Raw genomic sequence first — 21346 nt, 5'->3', positions numbered from 1 at the left:
ATAGTGAAACTAGGACAAAACCAAATACACGAAGCACTTACATACATAAGTAACATTCAAAAGCAAGCTAATTGTAAAATGTCTCAAAATTCTACTATTACATTATAAAGTCACAACTAATATAAATCTAAAAAATGTAGCTGGATCCTTTTTCTTTTTCAGTCTCAAAAGAAGGAATAGTAATAATAATACCTGGCACATACATACCTAATTCAGAGAGAACTAGGTGTCAGATAATGTGGGTAAAGCTGTTTTAGTCTCCTTGGCTGTAAATCCTAGGTCAACATATTACTTACATTTAAATATTTTACTTAGGATGTAAAATATATATACGTCATGAAAATTTTATATTTTAAATGTGATAAAAGACTGAAAAGTCTTAATAGTTACAGTAATTACAATGGAAGTTTCCCTTTTGACATTTCTCCATGTTTGTTTCACAAAAGTTTAATCTTCTACAAAAAGCACTTTATATATTTTTGTCTGTTATTCCACCTCTCTTCTAAAAACGCTAAGGAGGAAGAAAACCAACCTCTGCTGAGTCATGTTTTTTTACATGGAGAGCTCTGTAAACAATTGTTTTATAATGGGTAGTAACAATTAGACTGTTTTCATTGGCAATTATACTTGTTACAATGTTTTTTATAATGAACTTCTAGGATCTTGGAAAATCATTAGGGTTAGAGAAAGATTTTTGGTGTTAAAAGTTCAGGCTCAGAAATAAGAGATATAAAAAGTAGAAGCTAAAAAGATAAACTTAAGGAGAAGAGGGAAAAAGCAAGGACTTGGTTAAAAAATTACATAAATACTGAAGCAAGTTTAGCCCAACAAAACCTAGGGGTGATGATCATATATTCATGAATGTAAAAGAGAGTCTATGTTTTAAAGACTTCAAAAGGGAGTTTTTGACACATAAAGAGTCTATGAGCAGATTAGACTGCTTTGTGAATGTTCATATCACACAATTGTGCATTCACATACTTAATAAAAGATGACAGTGATCCAATTATAATGGGAGTTCTCCAACTGCCACTAAAAAAACTTTTTAAAATCAAGCCTTAACAAAATTCTTAATATTCTCTATGGATCAATCACAGAAATATAAATCAGTGATTAGTTAGCAGGGTTTCTTTCTTTTGTTTTTTGTTTTTGTCCACGCCAGCCAGACCACAGCAGTGAAAGCCCAGAATCCTAACCACTAGGCCACCAGGGAACTTCCAGCACTTTTTGTTTTTGTCCAAGCAATGAGAGTAGCCAGTGCTCAAGTTCAATGCCTGGAAGTCACTAGAGGACACTGAGGGCCATGTCTAAGGTACCCTGGAACCAAAGCAAAGTCACAGAGAGCATAGTCCCAAGGAAGGTTTGAAGACTTTTCCTGAGTGGCATCTTTCCTACACAAGAGGGCTCTTAACTGGTTGCCTTTGTATATTTCAATCTAGAGAAATTTCAGGACTGATTAATAACCACCAGCATTTGGCATCCATCTTCAGCAAGAAACCTAAATTTTTACATTTCATAAAATTTGAGAAGTAAAGGTAAAGGGATCCAAGGACTGAAGCGAGGCAAATGTACTTAATTTTAAAGAAGATATTGTTTCCCTAAATTTGATCTTTATTCCCTGAAAAGTTCTAGGGCAGATTACCAAATGGTTTGCGAACACTTAGAAAAATAAACAATAATCATTAGGACCCAACATGGGGTAATTCGCATACTAAGCAAATCTTTAATGTGCAGAGAGGGAGACCCATGGGGAAATTCCCTCCATGGAGCTTGACATCTCTAACAGCAACCTATAACCATTATTTCTTCCAGTGGAAAGCAGATCTCAATAGACTGTGGCTACCATTTATTGTCTTTAAGCAACGTACTGCTAAGTCTGTATGTCCCTTTCCAGATAAATGGGCGTATCTGCAACAAGGCAGGAGAATGTAGAAGGTCTGCAAACCTCCTGGTTAAGTCCTCTATTTAGAATTCATGACTGCTTTCTTTTGATGCTTCTCTTTAAAAATGATAGAGAAATATGGCACTCACTATCCAAAACAAGACAAAAGAAAGTTATAAGTGGATGCTGCCCTGGCTTACAATTTCTTTCCTGGAGAAAGTAATAAAAGGAATCAGAATGAACACACACACATATAGTTGTCCCTGTATGGGACTTGACTGCAGGCTGCAGGCCACATACCCTTCTGAGTTACGCACATTTAACTAAGAAAGCAATGCCATTTACAGGGCCCAGACCATCTGTACCATTGCAGAATTCCACATTCAGCAGAGCAGGAGAAGTACTAGCAACACAAGGGTAGTACTAGGCATTTTAGGGCATAAAGGGAGAGGGAAGCATTTTGACTAGACTCTCTCAAAGCCCTGAAATTTCCATTTACATCTAAAGGAATCTAAGTACAATGCTTCACCAAGAAGGGCATCATCCCCAATTTTTTTTTTTTTTTTTTTTTTTCCGGTACGCAGGCCTCTCACTGTTGTGGCCTCTCCCGTTGCGGAGCACAGGCTCCGGACGCGCAGGCTCAGCGGCCATGGCTCACGGGCCCAGCCGCTCCGCGGCATGTGGGATCTTCCCGGACCGGGGCACGAACCCGTGTCCCCTGCATCGGCAGGCAGACTCCCAACCACTGTGCCACCAGGGAAGCCCCACCATCCCCAATTTTTATAATATTTTATAATACCCCCTCTATATTATTTGGACCTGAGTTAAACATGGGAATAGAGAAGACTACTAAATCTCTGTCCTCACGGATCTTACAGTCTAGGGGACAGATCGATATTAAATAACTCCTCAAGCAGTTTTATTAATTACAGTTGTGACAATTACTATACACAGGGTGCTATTAATGTAACAGGGATACCAGTTCTAGATAAGGGGATAAGGGAGGAAGTGGGACAGGAGCAAGCCAATGTTGGGAAAGCTATTCAGAAGAAGAAATATTTAAAATAAGACCTTAAGAAGAGCAGGAAAAATAGCTTGCAAGGAAGATAGGGGAAGAGAATCCAAGCAGAGGAAACATATGGTAAGGTACTGGGGCATGAAGGAGAATCAAGTGTTTGAGGAACAGAAACAAGAAAATAAAGTGACTTGAGCACAGAGATGAAGGGGTCAGTAGTACAAGTGAAGATGGAGAAGCTGGGAGGGAGCAAATCATGAAGGCCCTTCAGGCCATGATAAAAGTTTAAGCATTGATTCAATAGGAGCAATTATGACAGACTAAACTCACTTTCAAAATAGTGTTACTAGAGTGAGACAATTAGAAAATTGTGTTTAAGTTGGAGATAGGTGAGCCTATAGATTCATAACTAAATGAACAGCCATATCCAGGGAAGACTAATATAAATCTGAAGCAGGGACCCAATTAGCATACTAAAGATCTCTGTCCCTAATCATGGCCTACTTAACATTTTTATCAATAACTTAGACAGTGGTAAAGTTGGTATTCATACAAAATTTACAAGTGAAAACAAAGATAGGAGAAATTGTTAATCCCTGGGTGACAGATTAAATATCTGAAAAATCTTGTAAGGCTAATCTACTAAATAAAAACCTTATAAGTAGAAATTTAGTAGGTATCAATGTATAAAGATCTGTTCACATATCTAAAAAATTAGCAGTACAAGTACAGGATAAGGAAGTAGCCTAAAAGCAAATTGTGAGCAAAAACTTGGGGGCTTTAGTTGACTTTAAGTTTAATTTAGGTCAATGATAAGATGTATGTAAAAGAAATAATAATGCAAGTTTAGGCCAAATAATGATCTGAAAAAAAAAGAGGAGGTGGGGCTGCTTTACTCAACATTGATTAACCTGGAAAATTGTGTACAATGTGGGGTCAACAAAGAGGAATACCAAAAAAACTAAACAGAACAAAGAGTTACCAGGATAGTGAGGGGTCAGAGAAATAGATGGAGAGACTGGAGATATTTAAAGTGGAGAAGATTTAAATCACACTTGTTCAAATATGTAAAGGCAGTCATAGACTGGGAATTAATTTGCATTATTCAACTCCAGAAGACAAAATCAAGACTAACGGTAAAAGTTTAAAAGTTATTAGATTTTTAAAATTAAATTAGAGCTATCAGAAATAGAAAAGTAGTGGCTGGATGGACACTTATTGGAGATGATCTAGAGGAGATTCATGACAAAGTGAGGTTTTGGTGATGACCAAAGATGCTTCTAATGCTGCGATCCAAAGTAAATCAATCAACAACACTATTCTAAAGAAGCTATCAAAAAATGTAGTCATTATCATTTGTTTTTTACACTGCACTATGCATCTAATAATGCATACACATCTTCAGGCCTTTAAAGTTCTATGGAATATGGCAAAATACTATTCAGACTGGTGGTGAATCACTAAGTGACAGCACTGAGAATTAGCAACAAAAAGTAGTTAATGGTGGGTAATTTGTGCAAATTTAATTCAACAAATAATTTTTTTGAATTTTAATTCACTCATTCATTTAAAAAGTGTTTTTCATCACTTACTCTAACAAAGATTATACTTCACAATTATTATTTAAATATTAATTTTTTGAGGGTCCATTACATGCTCAGTCCCATTGTAGATATTAAAAGATTTTTGGAGAGTTTTTTTTTTAAGTATGAGAAAAAAATCTCTCTTTAGTTAGAGATAAGGCCTACACATGAAACAGAGATACTGTATAAACAAATGTTATGACATATGGTACAGACATGATATCAAAAGAAGTTATAAGAAAGAGGTATTAGTAAACAAAATAATGCTTGAATGTCAGGATACAGAGTGCGAAGACTGTCCTGATATGTAAAGTTTTGAGCAAAAAAAAAAAAAAAAAGGATATTTTAGGAAGATCACTCTTTGGCCACACAAAGGATTAAGATTTAGGAATAGAATTTAGTCTAACTAGTAAATAAAGACAATGTGATAATATTTATGAAGTATGAATAGCTATCTATATTTGGTATCTATTGCCACAATAATGCTGCATAACAAAGCACCTCAAAACTCAGAGGCATAGAACAGCATTTATTAAGCTCAAGAGTCTACAAATTACCTGGGTGGTTCTGCAGGTCATAGCTGGGCTAGATCATATGTCTTGGAATCAGCTGGCCGTCTAGGATGACCTTGGCTAGACACCTGGGATGATGCAGTTCTGCTCCACTTGTCTTTTTTTTTTTTTTTTTTAATAATTTTCAACCATTTTAAAGTGAGGAAATCAGTGGCATTTAGTATGTTGAAAATGTGCGACCACAACCTCTAGCCAGTTCTGACAAATTTCCTTCATTCCAAAGTAAAACCCCTCATACATTAAACAGTTTCCCCATTCTCCTCTCCCCTCAGGCCTTAGCAAACATGAATCTGCATTCTACCTCTATGGATTTATCTATTCTGGATATTTCAACTATAAATGGAATCATGCAATATGGTACCTTTTTTGTCTGGCTTTTTTCATTTAGCATAATGTTTTCAAAGTTCATCCATGTTCTAGCATTATCAGTACTTCATTCCTTTTCATGGCTGAATAATATTCCATTCTATGTATATACCACAATGTACTTCTACCCTCATCTTTTCACGGATGTTTGGTTTCCACCTTTTGGCTATTATCTACACTGCTGCTATAAATATGCATGTACAGGCACATGTTTGATTATCTATTTTCAATTATTTTGGGGTATACATTTAGGAGTAAAATTGCAGGGCCACATGGTAATTCTATGTTTACCTTTTGGAGGAACCACCAAATCGTTTTCCAAAGTGGCTGCACCATTTTATGTTCCCAATATCCAAAGGTTCCAATTTCTCCATCTTCACCAACTTATTTTCCATTTTGTCTATGTGTGTGATTTTTATTTTATAGTCATCACTAATGTGTGTAAAGTGTTACTTCATTGTGGGTTTGATTTGCATTGCCCTTATGACAAAGGATGTTGATATGCTTCTTGGCTGTTTGTATATATTCTTTGGAAAAATATCTATTTAATTCCTTTGCCCATCTTTTTAATTGAGCTGTTTGTCTTTCTGTTGTTGAGTCTAAGAGTTCTTTATATATCTTGGATATTTAACCGTATCAGATACATGATTTGCAAATGTTTTCTCCCATTCGGTAGGTGGTCTTTTCACTTTCTTGATAATGTCCTCTAATGTACAAATTTTTTTTTAATTTGAAGAACTCCAATTTATCTATTTTTTTCTTTTGTTGCTCATACTTTTGGTGTCATGTCTAAGAATCCATTGCTAAATCCAGGGTCATGAAGATTTACCTCTATGTCTTCTTGGAAAAGTTTTATGCTTCTAGCTCTTATATTTAGGTCATTGATCCACTTTAATTTTTGTTTTTCTTATATGATATTAGGTAGGGGTCCAACATCAGTCTTTTGTATGTGGATATCCAATTGTGCCAGCACCATTTGTTGAAGAGACTATTCATTCCCCACTGCATGGTCTTGACACCCTTTTGAAAGTCAATTGGCCATAGATGTATTGGTTTATTTCTGCACTCTTAATTCTATTCCATTGGTCTATATGTCTCTGCTTATGCCAGTATCACACTGTTTTAATTACTGTAGCTTTACTTGTGGTATGTTTTGAAATTGGGAAGTATCAGTCCCCCAAATGCAAGGAGTTAACAAAATTCAAGGTTAAGGGCACAATTCTCCACAAGACTGCCCTCCCTCTGGCCAGCTGCCTACAAATTCTGGGGTTTTCACTACCACCTGAGGGTCAATATTTCGCTAGAATGTGTCGTAAAACTCAGGATAGTGCTATATTTAGGGGACCAAGACGGTCAGGAACCCTGAGAAACACATGAGTAATTTTGGAGAGAAAATAACACAAAAATATTGAGACTTATGGAGGGACCCTGACTAGGTGGCTTCATGCTTTGATGATGCTTTAATATGCAAGGACTATGTGGGGTTTTTGTTCGTTTGCTAGCTTGCTTTTTAACCTTGGTGGTGTCTGGCAACTTACACTGGGTCATGTCGTGACATTTTCAGTTTTATATTTGTGCTCTTACTGAAGGGACTGTACATGGAGAATAGGGAGATTGGCCTGAAATTTTTAATAAGCAAGAACTGTGTAGAATTTTGAGCTTGATGGGTTACAGCAACTAAATGCAGCTGGGATTATTTTCCGCTAACCCTGGCCTTCAGAAAATGCTAGCACAGGGCAAGGGTGGGGTTACTGTGCAGGCTGCAGCTACTGGCACTTGAACTAGGCAATGAACGTCACCTGATACTGCAGGCAAGCCTGAGATTGGGATTAGATCATTTTAGGCATTGAAAGGGAGAACAACAGTTGCTGTTTTTCTGTGTTTTGCAACTAAATCTGCAGGTCAGGACTTTATAGTTTAGTGGTAGCTGGGTTCTACACATGCTACAGTGAGGTTCTATCATTAAATTGATAGTACCATGCCTAGATAGGAAGCATTAGGTCCCATGTCTCAAATTCTATTCTCCACTATGTTATTTTAAACTACACTCTGGGCCAAAAAGGAACTGTGGATGAGCTAACGTTAGATTTGTGTGGCTTGTCCACAAGCTTTTAAAGTAAACTCCACCAATTCAGGTTGACTCTAAGTTTATCACATAAATGTTGACCATGGTTCTAATTGTCAGAAACCCAAACTATGGCTTCACCTATAGAAAAGTAGTAGATTTGTTATAAAAAGAATGCTTTGTCTTCTTCAGTTAAGTAGTGAAACAACTCAAAGAAAGTATTACGAATCTAGGAATCAGATTTGTTAAAGGAATCAAGAAGAAAGTAAAGTGGTTTTAAAATATGCTTCAATCTGACAATCAGAACAAAGAAATGTGTGCATGAAAACAAATAAGATGGCTTATTTAGCTCAAGGAGGAAAGAGATGTCCTTAGAATAAATGTAAACGTCTGATCTGAGAACACACATTCAACAGATATGAAAAACAAAAACTAAGATTGTGAAGGCCAGGTATGAGGGTACAGGAGGTACATCCAAGTCTAACTACTCTTAAAGAGGTTATTATAAGAGGGGGGTATATTTTAATTGTTGCAACATCAGAAATAAGAAATGGGGCCCCAGTGAAACCTAACAGAGAAATCTCATAGGTAAGATCTCAGAGAGCAAATCTTCTCTGGAGAGCAATTCCCCAGAGAAGGCAGAATCTTGAATATTGTGAAGAGGTGTCATTTAGGTTACAGATAAATTAATAGCAAGAGAAACTGGAGAATCTCTTATGAGGATGGAACAGTTATACAAAGAGTGCACATAAAATCTGAACAAACTGGAGAGGGGAATACTAAGAAGATTAATATAAAGTACTCCAAAAAAAAAGTATTTGGTGAACTCCAAAAATTTATGGGCCTAAGATTAAGAAAAGGTGGGCTTCCCTGGTGGCGCAGTGGTTGAGAGTCTGCCTGCCGATGCAGGGGACACGGGTTCGTGCCCCGGTCCGGGAAGATCCCACATGCCGCGGAGCGGCTGGGCCCGTGAGCCATGGCCGCTGAGCCTGCGCGTCCGGAGCCTGTGCTCCGCAACGGGAGAGGCCACAACGGTGAGAGGCCCGCGTACCGCAAAAAAAAAAAAAGATTAAGAAAAGGTAAAGGCAAGATGAATTACATTACACTAGATCCAGGCAGAACAAGAAGAAATCAAGGAGTCCAGATCTGAATTAGATGTTGGACTGTGGGAAAATACATTCTGAGTAGGACTATTTAACTCAGGGAGGTGAAAATGGATATGACTGGTTTGAACAAAGGATGCTATTGACAAACTTGGAACTTATTGACTTCATATCTCTCACTATGAGAGACCCTGCAAGGAAAAAATTAGCTAGAGAAATATGGTAGAAAAACACAAGTATGGACCAGAAAGGAAAGGGAAGGTGAAAGAAAAGAAAAACCTCAACTGCTGCAAACTATGCAGCCCCAAGTCTGCAGGAGGGAATTTCTCTGAAAGGAACAGGAGTTCAGTAGAGGCAAACCCTGGAGGCAAATCCTAAATACTGAAGAAAAAGATGACAGAAACGTTAACTCAAGACCAGGAGCATTCAAAAACTGAGGAAAGACCATGTCTTCAAGAGGAAATGGCAGTAGTGTTGGCCGTCACTGGGCGCCTAAGAACATGAGCCTCAGAAACATAAACAGCTCCTTCAATTCAGAGATCCACTGAAAGTTATTCTCTAGTTGGAACTGATGCGGAGATGAGGGGGAAGCTGTGCCCATCAAGCAGGTTTCTTAGGCCAGAGGTCAGTATAGCAGTCATGGGGACCCAGGATTGAAATTAATGCTCCCAAGGCAAGGTGGACACTATGCCACTAGATAGGGCCAGTGCTTGGTTCAGCATGGGGTCCGGAAACACAGGACTCAGAGGGAAAGAAACATTAAGATGTTTGGAATACTTTACAAAGGAAATAACGGTAGAGTTATTTTCATAAGTCAAACAAGTCTTTATGACTGGGGCTACCACCAACGTAAATTTCTAAATATTGCAAGAGTGCAACACTCTCAGTACCCTCTGAGAATAATAATAAAAGCAATAATGATGATAATGTTATATAACACTTACCAAATGTCCGGCACTTGTTCTAAGGACTTTACACAGACTTCACTTAATCTTTACAACAATCTATTAATGTAAGTATTATAATCCCTATTTTACAGATTAGGAAACTCACTCTCAGAGAAACGAATAACCTGTCCAAGGTCATACAATAAGTGGCATAACTGGAATTTGAGCTCTGGCTCCAAAATCAAAGCACTTAATCAACACTTTATGAAGCCTCTTTGAGAGAGGAGACAGTGTATATTGGTCAATTTTTCCTGTAAGATATTATAAATACATGATGCTATAATTAATGCCTTGATGGGAGATTGCTTCCCACTGAGTTATGTCACAGGTCATAGACTCTGCTCAACAGTATAAACTGTCTGGCATCTTGGAAAGTCTGACATGAAGAATGCTTTCTCCTCTTTGCCTTCCTTCACTTAGTCTCTGCTATGGTCTTTGGCAACAAGCACATGGGTCTGGATCATGCCAAACAGGAAACATCATTTTGCTTGGAATGGCCACATGAGAAACTGGGGATTGCATTCTATTCTGAATGTGCTGGGTGTGGGGCTGATGTGATCATCTTTTGGTTCAGTCGGAAGTAGGAAACATGAGAAAGTTGGTGTAGACCCAATTCAACTTCTGAGTCCTGAAGGATGACACCCACTGCAGGAGCCCAGACAGTAGCTGTTATAGGAATTCCAGCTCAGACCAGGCATCCAGAAGCCATCTGGCTGATACTGGAAAGAATAAAATAGGAAGGACTTCAATTTCTTTGAGTTTTAATTTGAGAAGTTTGAAATTTTATTGGATTTTAACTCACAAAGGTAAGATTATTTGATTATGAAATTCACTTTGTGGACTTAAAACTTTTGGACTTTAACTTCTTTGAAATTTTATTCTTCAAATTTGGTTTCTTTACAAAAAATTGATAATGGGCAAGAGAACATGCAAATTCAGGGTATGTTATTAGAATTTTGTGATTGAAATATGTTAATCGTGTCAGTTGATCTCACTGTAGACTCTCTGAAGAACTTGTTTAAGAATATATAGCTAGGGGCCTCCCTGGTGGCGTAGTGGTTAAGAATCCACCTGCCAATGCAGGGGACACGGGTTCGAGCCCTGGTCTGGGAAGATCCCACATGCCATGGAGCAACTAAGCCTGTGTGCTACAACTACTGAGCCCACAAGCCACAACTACTGAGCCTGCACTCTAGAGCCCATGAGCCACAACTACTGAAGCCCACACGTCTAGAGCCTGTGCTCTGCAACAAGAGAAGCCACCTCAATGAGAAGCCCGCGCACCGCAACGAAGAGTAGTCCCAGCTTGCCACAACTAGAGAAAACCTGCGCACAGCAACAAAGACCCAACGCAGCCAAAACTAAATTAATTAATTAATTAATTTTAAAAAAAGAATATATAGCTATTTTGGACAGCTAATTTGAGGTAGAAAATGTAATAGAAAATGAATGTTTAGTGTTCCATAGCATGGCTTTGGATCCAATTTAATTAATGTACTATTCTAACTCATTTCAGAATCTTCTAGGGTAAATTTCATACTACCCACCATGACCTAGAAGTTTCCACAAAGGAGCGAGGTTTGGTTATTGGAATAGCAGCATCATAAAGGTCCTAAGAGACTGAGTATCTCCTTCCACAAGAGGGGGAGTGCCTCCCCTGGTTCACCATAATGTAATAATTAAGCTAAAGAAGTTAAGATAACAAAAAGTTGGGGAATGTTTGGGGGAATAAGAGTGTTATTAAACAACTTCATCAAACTCTGATACTATCTACATGTGTTCTGCCATTACTATGTCCTTCTGTAACACCAGGTAGCTCATATATGATTAGTAAATAGGGGAAGGATGTCAGTAAGATATAGAAGTTTGGTTGGTGAATGTGTGTTTTTTCCTAGGCAAATGAGGCCAACAGAGTAGGAGAATTCTATTCTTTAGCAGGGAAGATAAAAGACGTTAGCTTGGCTGTTGCACCGGGGCTCCCTCCCCAGAAAGGTGCACCCTATGCCTTGCATTACTCTTTGTGGGAGTTTTGCTTCCTCCTGTGCCTTCTTTAAAGAAGCCCCACTGGCTCAAACCTCCAGCTGACTTTCGTCTGCATTATCACACATTCTATTGTTTTAGTGCAGCTTTAATATCTTCTGAAGCAGCACTCTGAGATGCCTACCTGGGCTATTTATATTATCTCCTAAGTTAATAATTATTATTTTAGTTAGTATTCTCGCTTTAAAAGTGCATGGACTTTGGTCTTCCTCAAACCCATTTTTCTCACAGCACTGTTATTTTTGAGGGTTTAATTTTGCAGAATGCATTTTTCACACTTATTTTATGCTCTAGCAGAAATGCTGTACCAGCATGTTGACCATATATAGGAATATGGCATGTTTACACAGTGGGTAGTTCTCTTATACTCTCAAAAGAATAGACAAACATAGGAGCCACAACTAAAGAACTTTTCCACATGTAACAATATAGATTTCTTTGTTAAAATCTTCTACGGTCTAGAAATTTTAAAACACAAGTGATTTGTAAATCCTACGTGTTTTAAAAGGTTTTACTAGACTTGATAAAGTAAAAAAAGTGGTTTAATGTCATGTCAAATGTACTCATTTCTCACAGCACAGGAGGAACAATTGAAAGTATATCTAATCCCAAAAAAGAAGCAACAGATAGGAGAAAATCTTCTATTTTGTACATCTGTTACTTTTAGTTCTTGGTACAATTACGCTTCTAATTTGCGCTTAAAAATAATAGATAATTGCTGTGATATTAATATTAAACATTATTAAATGACTTTTTCTGATCTGATACAGAGCAAGTAATCAAAAAGAAGTCATATATCAAATCAGAATGTTAGCATTTATTTAAAGTAAAAGATAACTTTCATATAATACTTGACCTTTCCCAAGTTAAAGTTCAGAAGACTATCAGACATAAAAGTTTAGGGATCTCAATCATTTGATGCACAAAATTATACTAACAAACAAAGAAAAAAGAAATGCAGAAACCTAATGTTAAGTGACTAGGGTGCTGCACACTGGAAGTTCCTCCAACAGGATTAGCTTCTTTAAGTATTTTAAGTCCAGTGAGCTTGTTATGCTTCCCCATGTTAGTAGTTGCATAGGCTAATTTCAGCTGGCATAAGCTTCTATAAGTATGCAAAAACACAGGGCAAGGCATGCATTAAAATGTGATAATAGCACACTTCTGGGAAACGTGAAGCATGAGGCATGAATCTGAATGCCTCTGGCATCCATGAAGTCTCACACCTCAGAGTCAGAACTTTTCTGTTTTGATGAGTAATTCTATTATACCACATTTGGGAAGGGAAAAAAAAATCAACTTTCTAAATTTAATCTTTCATCTTAACCAGGGTTCCTTAGAGTTTCAACTCTAGCAATTTAGTCAAATATAATTTTTTAATTCTAGGTGAGATGGAAATCATTCAAAGCTAGACAGGGTCTTAAGAAAATGCATTATTTATTTATTTTATTAATGCAAGTTTAAGAGCGATTATATAATATTGTTTATCATACAGAAAATTTAAGCCTATGTGATGGGGGAGGGGACAAAAATGTAAGAAGTAAGAAATCAACTTAATAATGTTACTCTCCCCACTCCCCCATAAAAGACCATGAGGAAGGATTCTCTGTGGTACTTATGTCTTAGAGGTAAATAACTAATGCTTCTAGATAATGCGTAAGTGTCTACAAGTGCTTTAAAATCTTCAGATGAAAACTCCTAAAAAAATGAAAAATAATGCTCATATCTAATACAAACATTAAAAATAAAGCAAAATAGATTTGGTTTCTAAATACACACACACATATATGATACTTAGTAAAAAAAAATTTTAAGCGTTATAAACAGTAAGTATCAAAATATCAGTGGTCACTCAATAGGATTAATTAAGGATGATAAAGCCAGGAAAGTTTGCTTTTATACAATACAAGCAAGAATACTGGAAACAAATGGGAGTATCCAGTAGAGCTATATCCCCAAATCACTTACAGTTGTCTGTATCTAGCCTTGCAGTTAAGTATGCTACTTAAGATTTTGGCCCTCTTCAGGTATATGAAGTTAAGGTTTAAATGAAGTGATAGGACCATACAGTAGCACATTTAATAGTGTTAATTGTGGCACTATTAAAGTAATATTAATTACTACTAAAGAAATAAAAAGTAAATTTTTTAAATAGTAAAAAGTAAAGTAATAGTAGTAATTACTACTGACAGTAATTTAATGATGTGAAATCATGTATTTTTGCTTTCAAAGACTGGCAAGTCAGTGCCTTTAGAAATATAGAGGGAGGTCTCTTATTTTGACAAAGACATACAATAAAATTGTTTTAAAGCACATTTCATGACTTTTAAAAAACCTCTAGAAGTTAACCAAAACATTAAAAAAACTCTGAGCACGAAGTAGTACAATTTCTTGTCTTTCTCTTTGGAAAGCTGTATACCATGGAAATTGTAAATATGAAAATATATCAATTACTTTTGTTTATTAAGTTATGGCTTGCTAAGGTTAAAATACCCATCATTTTTTTAAAAATCTAAGCTTGTGCTGTGCTTAGATGACTGTTTGTGACCCCCAAAAATTCATATGTTGAAATCTAATCCCTAAAGGGATAGTATTTGGAAGGGATTAGGTCAAGAGGGTGGAGCCCTCATGAATGGAATTAGTGTCCTTATATAAAAGACCTCAGAGAGTGCCCTTGTTCCTTCCACTATCTAAGGACACAGTGAGAAGACAGCCATCTATCAATCAGAAAAGGGCCCCCAATAGACAAAGAATCTACCAGTGCCTTGATCTTGTACTTCTCAGCCTCCATAACTGTGAGAAATAAATGCTTAATGTTTAAGCCACTTGATCTATGGTGTTTTTGTTATAGTAGCCCAAATGGACTAAAACATGATGAAATAAAAGAGTCCCCAAACCTTAATACTCTTTCATGATTTCCCTTCATATAAGAATGACATAATTAAACCAGTTTTTATATCTTTTCCTTTTAAATGTATAAAGTAAAAACAAAATTATATAAATGCCTTTTGAAATAGTATCACATAGTTTACAAAATCTTTGCCACTTACCTTTCGAAATATCTTTAATTTTCCTGCCATATAAATCATAAAGATATCTGGCTGGTGAATTTAGGTTCATTTTCATTGTGCAAATATCTAAAACCTACACAGAAAAAAAAATACCTTATAAATAATTTATCACAGTTAGCTCTAATGAAATTGAATACACATTTAAAGTCCTTTCTCTACTATATAGGTATTTAAAATTATATTATAAAATAAAATTTGATGATTTATCAAATGTTTCTAATATATGAAATGGAAAAAGTCAGTTAAAATGGTTAGATTGCAATTGTACTTCGAGCACACACAAAAATATTAATAAAAAGAGAAAGGAGATATAAGGAATATTAAAAAGTAGTTATACATTATTTAATAAATGGTACAACTCTGGGAGATTTTTATATTATTCCTGCTATTTTCTATATTTTTCATTTATTTTACAATGGGGAGGATATTGTGTTTTAGATTAGGTTTTAAGGTACTTTCCTTAGCTTTTAAAGTCTTTCCAAGTATCTAAAAATAAACTATAAATATCACAGTCTGATCACAGTTCACCTTGATAACTTATGTTCTTTGGATGCTAAAAATTGGAATTAATAAACCACATTTCCAAGGTTTTGCATGAGCCTGAGTTTGAAGAGCTTCACTTTTAATGGTTTCTAATATGCTAAAGTCCTTCTCTTAATATTTCAATTTCTCAACCTGTTCTTTTTTTAAATTAGTTTGATTGGAGTATAGTTGCTTTACAATGTTGTATTGGTTTCTTGCTATACAGCAAAGTGAATCATTCATACAGACATGTATATTCACTCTTTTTTGGATTTTCTTCCCATTTAGGTCACCACAGAGCACTAAGCAGAGTTCCCTGTGCTATACAGTAGGTTCTCATTAATTACCTATTTTATACACAGTAGTATATATATGTCAGTCCCAATCTCCCAATTCATCCCACTCCTCCCTTCCCCGCTTGGTAACCACAAGTTTGTTCTCTACATCTGTGACTCTATTTCTGCTTTGCAAATAAGTTCATCTCTACCATTTTTCTAGATTCCACATATAAGAGATATTATATATTTGTTTTTCTCCGACTTCATTCTGTATGACAGTCTCTAGGTCCATCTCTGCAAATGGCACTATTTCATTCTCAACCCGTTCTTGATATAGCCCTTATAAACGTGTAACAGTCATCTTTCTAACATCAGGGAAGACTTAAACATGCATCAGTTGGAGAGACAGTTCTACTCACAAGATGAGAAAAATTAAAGTAACAGAGGGGAGTTGGGAAGTATCAGGAACCTGAGGGCAGGCTGTTATCAGGCTTTTGGAAGTGACTCCCAAAACATGAACCTTGCCACTTTCATTTAAAAGTCCATAATATATTCCAAATCCAAACTGAACGTACTTTGTCTTCCATTCTTACTGTTCATAGCTGTAACATATTGCTTTTACATAACCAAGAACTGCTGAAGGACAACGTTCATTATATGATTATATAGTTTAAAAAATTTTCTGATTACTGATATCACCCTGCCTCCATTTCTGCTCACTTTTATCCCTATTTTAAAACTGGAGCCTGTAATCCTAGCTCTAGCCCAATCAACCCGTTTTCTTTGTGACAACAGACATATTTAAACAGCTTCATGTATACGTAGAGGCAAAATTGTACTTTCCTTTCAGTCTGGAGAACAACTTCCAAATGTTGTGACTCAGTTGGTTTATCATCCTAATTGCTGTATCAAGTGATGTGTTGCATTTAAAAGGCAAATATTTAACTGATTAATTTAATCTGACAAATTGACCTTTACTGGATTATATCAGACGTTCTCAGCCTTTATTCCACCCTTGAACATGACCAATAATTTTCCCACATGCCACATACTCCCAAGGGCATTTACAGGATTGTGTGTGTTTCTTGTACTCTAGCTGCAATCCAGAGCTTTGGGCAATTTTTAGAAAGTATGTATTGCTGCTGTTTTTCTCAAAACCAAGAAGACTATTCGTGATTAAAGATAAAGTTATAGGGGCTTCCCTGCTGGTGCAGTGGTTGGGAGTCCGCCTGCCGATGCAGGGGACACGGGTTCATACCCCGGTCTGGGAAGATCCCACATGCCACGGAGCGGCTGGGCCCGTGAGCCATGGCCACTGAGCCTGCGCGTCCGGAGCCCGTGCTCCGCAACGGGAGAGGCCACAACAGCGAGAGGCCCGCGTATTGACAAAAAAAAAAAAAAAAAAAAGATAAAGTTATAGGAATAATCTTGAACCGTCTAATTTAGGAGGGAAATATTCACAGTAGCCTTAACTAGCTTTACCTAGTTAAAAAACAAGGTACTTGCAATGTACTTCATAAGTGACTGTAAGCACTGTCGTGGAGCAAATCCACTGACCTCCAATCTGCCTACTTGAAGTATGTCAGTGCAGGAGGACCAATGTCATGTGTCCTCATAAGTCAGACACAGTGCTCCCTAACTTAGAACGGCCCTCTGATATCACTGTTCCTACCTCTCTCTAGCCAGCTTGCCCATGGCTGGTACTGGTCCTTGCTACTCAAACAAATAAGGTAATAACTCTGGCAACTCTCTAAACCTTATTCTTCCTGCCTTCCCTCCTAACCTCTTGGGTTAATTTCTTTAATGACTACTACACACAAGTTAACCTAGGTCTCCCATCTAATGGACTCAAACTTTTATTAAAGATGCTCAGAAAACAATATTCAAAATATAAGAGAGGGGGTATTAGGAGAAGAAACTGCAGTTTGGTCTGTGACTTGAGACAGAAAGGATAGTGGAACATACAGACTGACACTGGCAGGGGATCTACACATTTTTAGTAATTAACACAGTCTCTGACTAGAAAAATTCTTCTATTCATCACTTTCTTCCATGTGACTCTGTGCCCAAAGATTATCTTTTACCATCACCAATGACAAAAATACTCAAAGGAGTTAACTCAGTATGCATTCTTCCTTAGCCAATCACCTCTGAATATTACTAAGAATCTACAGTTGGTCCCATAGACCCTAAAGAGATGCAACCCCCTCCTCAGGATCACCACTTTCTTCATCTTTCCATTTTGTATGTTTAGCTCTCAATTTCTTAAGATTACAAATCTATTATTTAAAAGTGCAACGAATCCCTTTAGTACAAATTATATCCCCTAGTTACTAGTGAAGCTTCAATTACCTAAACATCCTCCAAAGTTATAATTTACCAGTTAAACTAAATAAAATATGAGCTATTTAAAGACAGTCCCGTTTACTTCAACTAAAATTTCTGATTTTTAAAATTATCTCAAATATTGCTGCCTTTGAGTCTTAAAAGAATTAGCCAAGTAAAATCACTTGGCTTTTCAACTCAAAGGTTCTGCTTTTCATTGCTAAAACATCAGTAAAAATGTTTGTGCAAGCCAAGTTTTAAGAGTCAAATGAGTTTAAAAACTGGCATTAGAAAATCAGATACATTAGAAATTAATAATGCATCACCAACACTGTCATTCTCTCCTACTTTCAGGATGAAAGATCCTTGCGGTGTTTAAGCAATGCCAACCTTCAGTAATCGTTTTCTCACAGTAAATTATCAGTGCTATGAATTAGTATCAATATAAATTTCTGTCAAAAGCCCTGAAATGAAGCCTCTACTTGTAAGGTCATTCTTAAAATTCACAATTGAAAAATATTCAACAGTGCCAACTTGCTATAATATTAAGGTTAATTAAAATACCATTTCCACTAATCTGTACCCCTTAAGCTTGTTAAAATATTTCTTTTGTTGTTGTTGTTAATTTCTTATAGCTTAGGTTGTAGAGAACTCTTCTGACACTGAAATCTAAAAACCATCATGCTATACAACAAGACTCCTCTTGACGAGCACCTGGGAAGAGATTTTCCGCAAACTCTTTTTAGCTGAGTTCATTTGTTTATAGTTGTGGGAGTCACCTCCACGCCCACACACATCTGGTGCAGTTTGCAGCTTCCGGAATGGCCACCATAGAGGTGGCGTGGTTCCACAGTCTGCAGCCTCTGAGTTTGGTTTAGCACTACCCGAACGTCCAGGTGAGAGAGTATGCTTAGTGCAACATAACCCCAGGCCAAGTGAGCTGAGTCTACAAGCCACCAGATCAAACAACATCATCTTCCTCAAACACGGAGAACCTTGATATCTTTTACCATATTTTTATGAGTCAAGCCCAGAAATGTAACCCCAGATTTAGACCTCCCTACACAATCTCTTCAAAGGATCCTCTAAAGCAGGGGTCAGCAAACTACACACACCATGGGCCAAATTCTGGCCACAGCCAGTTTCTGTATGGCTTGTGGGCTAAGAATGGTTTGTATGTTTTTAATTGTTAAAAAAATGATCAAAAGAAGAATAATATTTTGTCACACTTTTACAGTATATGAAATTCATATTTCAATGTCCATAAATAAAGTTTTCTTGGAAAACAGTCACACTGTTCATTTATACATTTTCTATGGCTGCTTTTATGCTATGCAACAGAGTTGAGTGGTTGCAACAGAGACTTTATGGTCTGTAAGATGAAGAATATTTACTGTCTGCCCCTTTACAGAAAAAGTATTCCTACTCTCAGTCTACTGCATCATCATTCACTTAAGGTTCTATATTTTCTTGTTCTTTATATATTATCCTCAACTTCTTCATCCATTTCTAAAACCTTTGCATGGTGCACTCTCCCGCCCCCACACCAATCAACAAAATCGACTAGACCCTTAAACTCTTCTAAAAGAAAACGAGCTTTCCCCTGAGTTCACTCATTTGCTCAGACCCCTCTCAAGCGCTGGGAATTTAGTCTCTCATATCACACAATCTCAAATTTGGGAAATGGTGTTACTTACAATGTTATCTCAAGATAATTTCTCCCCAACCCTCTTATCGAACAAACAAAACTAACAAACCCTGGCCCCCTGAGCATCCTGACCTTCAAGTGCACCATCTCTCCTCAGTCTACTCATTCTTCCTCATTCATGGATAACCTTTGCCACAAGTCCTAACCCTGGGTGACCCTTACTGTTTACTCTCTGTGTGCACACCAAGAAGCCTGGTGCTCCTGGAGAAAGTCACACAAATGAACACATCCTTATCACTATTACTCACAGTCACCAACCTCCATGGTCCCTCAATACTGCCCAGTCACTTCTATTTCATATCTTTGGTCAAATATCTCCTTTCCTTGCCACAATAAATATTTCAAACTATCTCTGCTGTGTTTTTCTCCACCCAGCCTCCCCTCCCCTACTTCCCTTCTTTTTTTTTTTTTTTTTTTGCGGTACGCGGGCCTCTCACTGTTGTGGCCTCTCCCGTTGCGGAGCACAGGCTCCGGACGCACAGGCTCAGCGGCCATGGCTCACGGGCCCAGCCGCTCCGCGGCATGTGGGATCTTCCTGGACCAGGGCACGAACCCGCGTCCCCTGCATCGGCAGGCGGACTCTCAACCGCTGCGCCACCAGGGAAGCCCCCTACTTCCCTTCTTGTTGTCAGCAGATGGAATGACCTACATGAGAGAGAAAACTGAAGCTTCATCTTCCTGCTACCAAAGCTACAAGCCTACCTACTTCTACACCCATCCTCTCCTTTACCCTCTAGTTGTATTACAGGAGTCCCTGCTCCGATCTAAGGCCAATACTACACCTATGCTTTCAGTTATGTTTGCTGTCAGGTTTTAAGCCATGATATTTACCCCTCATTTCTTGCGTATTTAACTACTCCTTCCCAACTAGATTTTTCCCACTGACACACATGATCAAGTCTTTCCTATCTTAAAAATTAAATCCTCCCACACTTACATCTCCCTCTAACTATTCTGATGCACAGCTAAATATCTTTATCATTTCTCTGTTTCCATTTCCCTTCTTCCCACTCATTCTCAGGCCACTCCAGTCTGGCTTTCGGTATCATTTGACTGAAATAATTCTCACAAAGATTACCAATGGAAAAAACAGAATCTAACAACAACAAAAAAGATTGGAGAGGGGGAAGATGGCGGAAGAGTAAGACGCCGAGACCACCTTCCTCCCCACAGATACATCAGAAATACATCTACACGTGGAACAGCTCCTACAGAACACCTACTGAACACTGGTAGAAGAACTCAGACCTCCCAAAAGGCAAGAAACTCCTCACGTACCTGGGTAGGGCAAAAGAAAAAACAGAGACAAAAGAATACGGACGACACCTGCACCAGTGGGAGGGAGCCGTGAAGGACGAAACGTTTCCACACACTAGAAGCCCCTTCCCGGACGGAGACTGCGGGTGGTGGAGGAGGAGAGCTTCGGGGCCGCGGAGGAGAGCACAGCCACAGGGGTGCGGAGGGCAAAGCAGAGAGATTCCCGTACAGAGGATCGGTGCTGACCAGCACTCACCAGTCCGAGAGGCTTGTCTGCTCACCCGCCGGGGCGGGCGGGGCTGGGAGCTGAGGCTCGGGCTTCGGTCTCAGCGCAGGGAGAGGACAGGCGGCATGAACACAGCCTGAAAGGACTAGTGCGCCACGGCTAGCCGGGAGGGAGTCCGGGGAAGAGTCTGGAACTGCCGAAGAGGCAAGAGACTTTTTCTTCCCTCTTTGTTTCCTGGTGCACGAGGAGAGGGGATTAAGAGCGCTGCTTAAAGGAGCTCCAGAGACGGGCGCGAGCCGTGGCTAAAAGCGCGGACCCCAGACACAGGCATGAGACGCTAAGGCTGCTGCTGCCGCCACCAAGAAGCCTGTGTGCGAGCACAGGTG

General features: G+C 38.1%; 1 protein-coding gene across 1 annotated transcript in view; it reads right to left on the bottom strand.

Moving 5' to 3' along the window:
* Positions 1-12369: 12369 nt before the first annotated feature.
* Positions 12370-21346, bottom strand: part of LOC113624875 (doublecortin domain-containing protein 1-like) — a 94903-nt gene continuing 85926 nt past the window's right edge. Inside the window, exons 8-9 of the mRNA XM_027115115.1 lie at positions 14624-14717; positions 12370-12817 (exon numbers count right to left, since the gene is read on the bottom strand). Coding sequence (XP_026970916.1) covers positions 12807-12817; positions 14624-14717 — 105 coding nt within the window. The 3' untranslated portion in view covers positions 12370-12806. The remainder of the gene's footprint in view (positions 12818-14623; positions 14718-21346) is intronic.

Source organism: Aethalodelphis obliquidens, unplaced genomic scaffold (genome assembly GCF_003676395.1).
Source record: "Aethalodelphis obliquidens isolate GAN/ISIS:26980383/991018 unplaced genomic scaffold, ASM367639v1 scaffold14, whole genome shotgun sequence".
NCBI lineage: Eukaryota > Metazoa > Chordata > Mammalia > Artiodactyla > Delphinidae > Aethalodelphis > Aethalodelphis obliquidens.
This window is presented reverse-complemented; position numbering and strand designations above follow the sequence as displayed.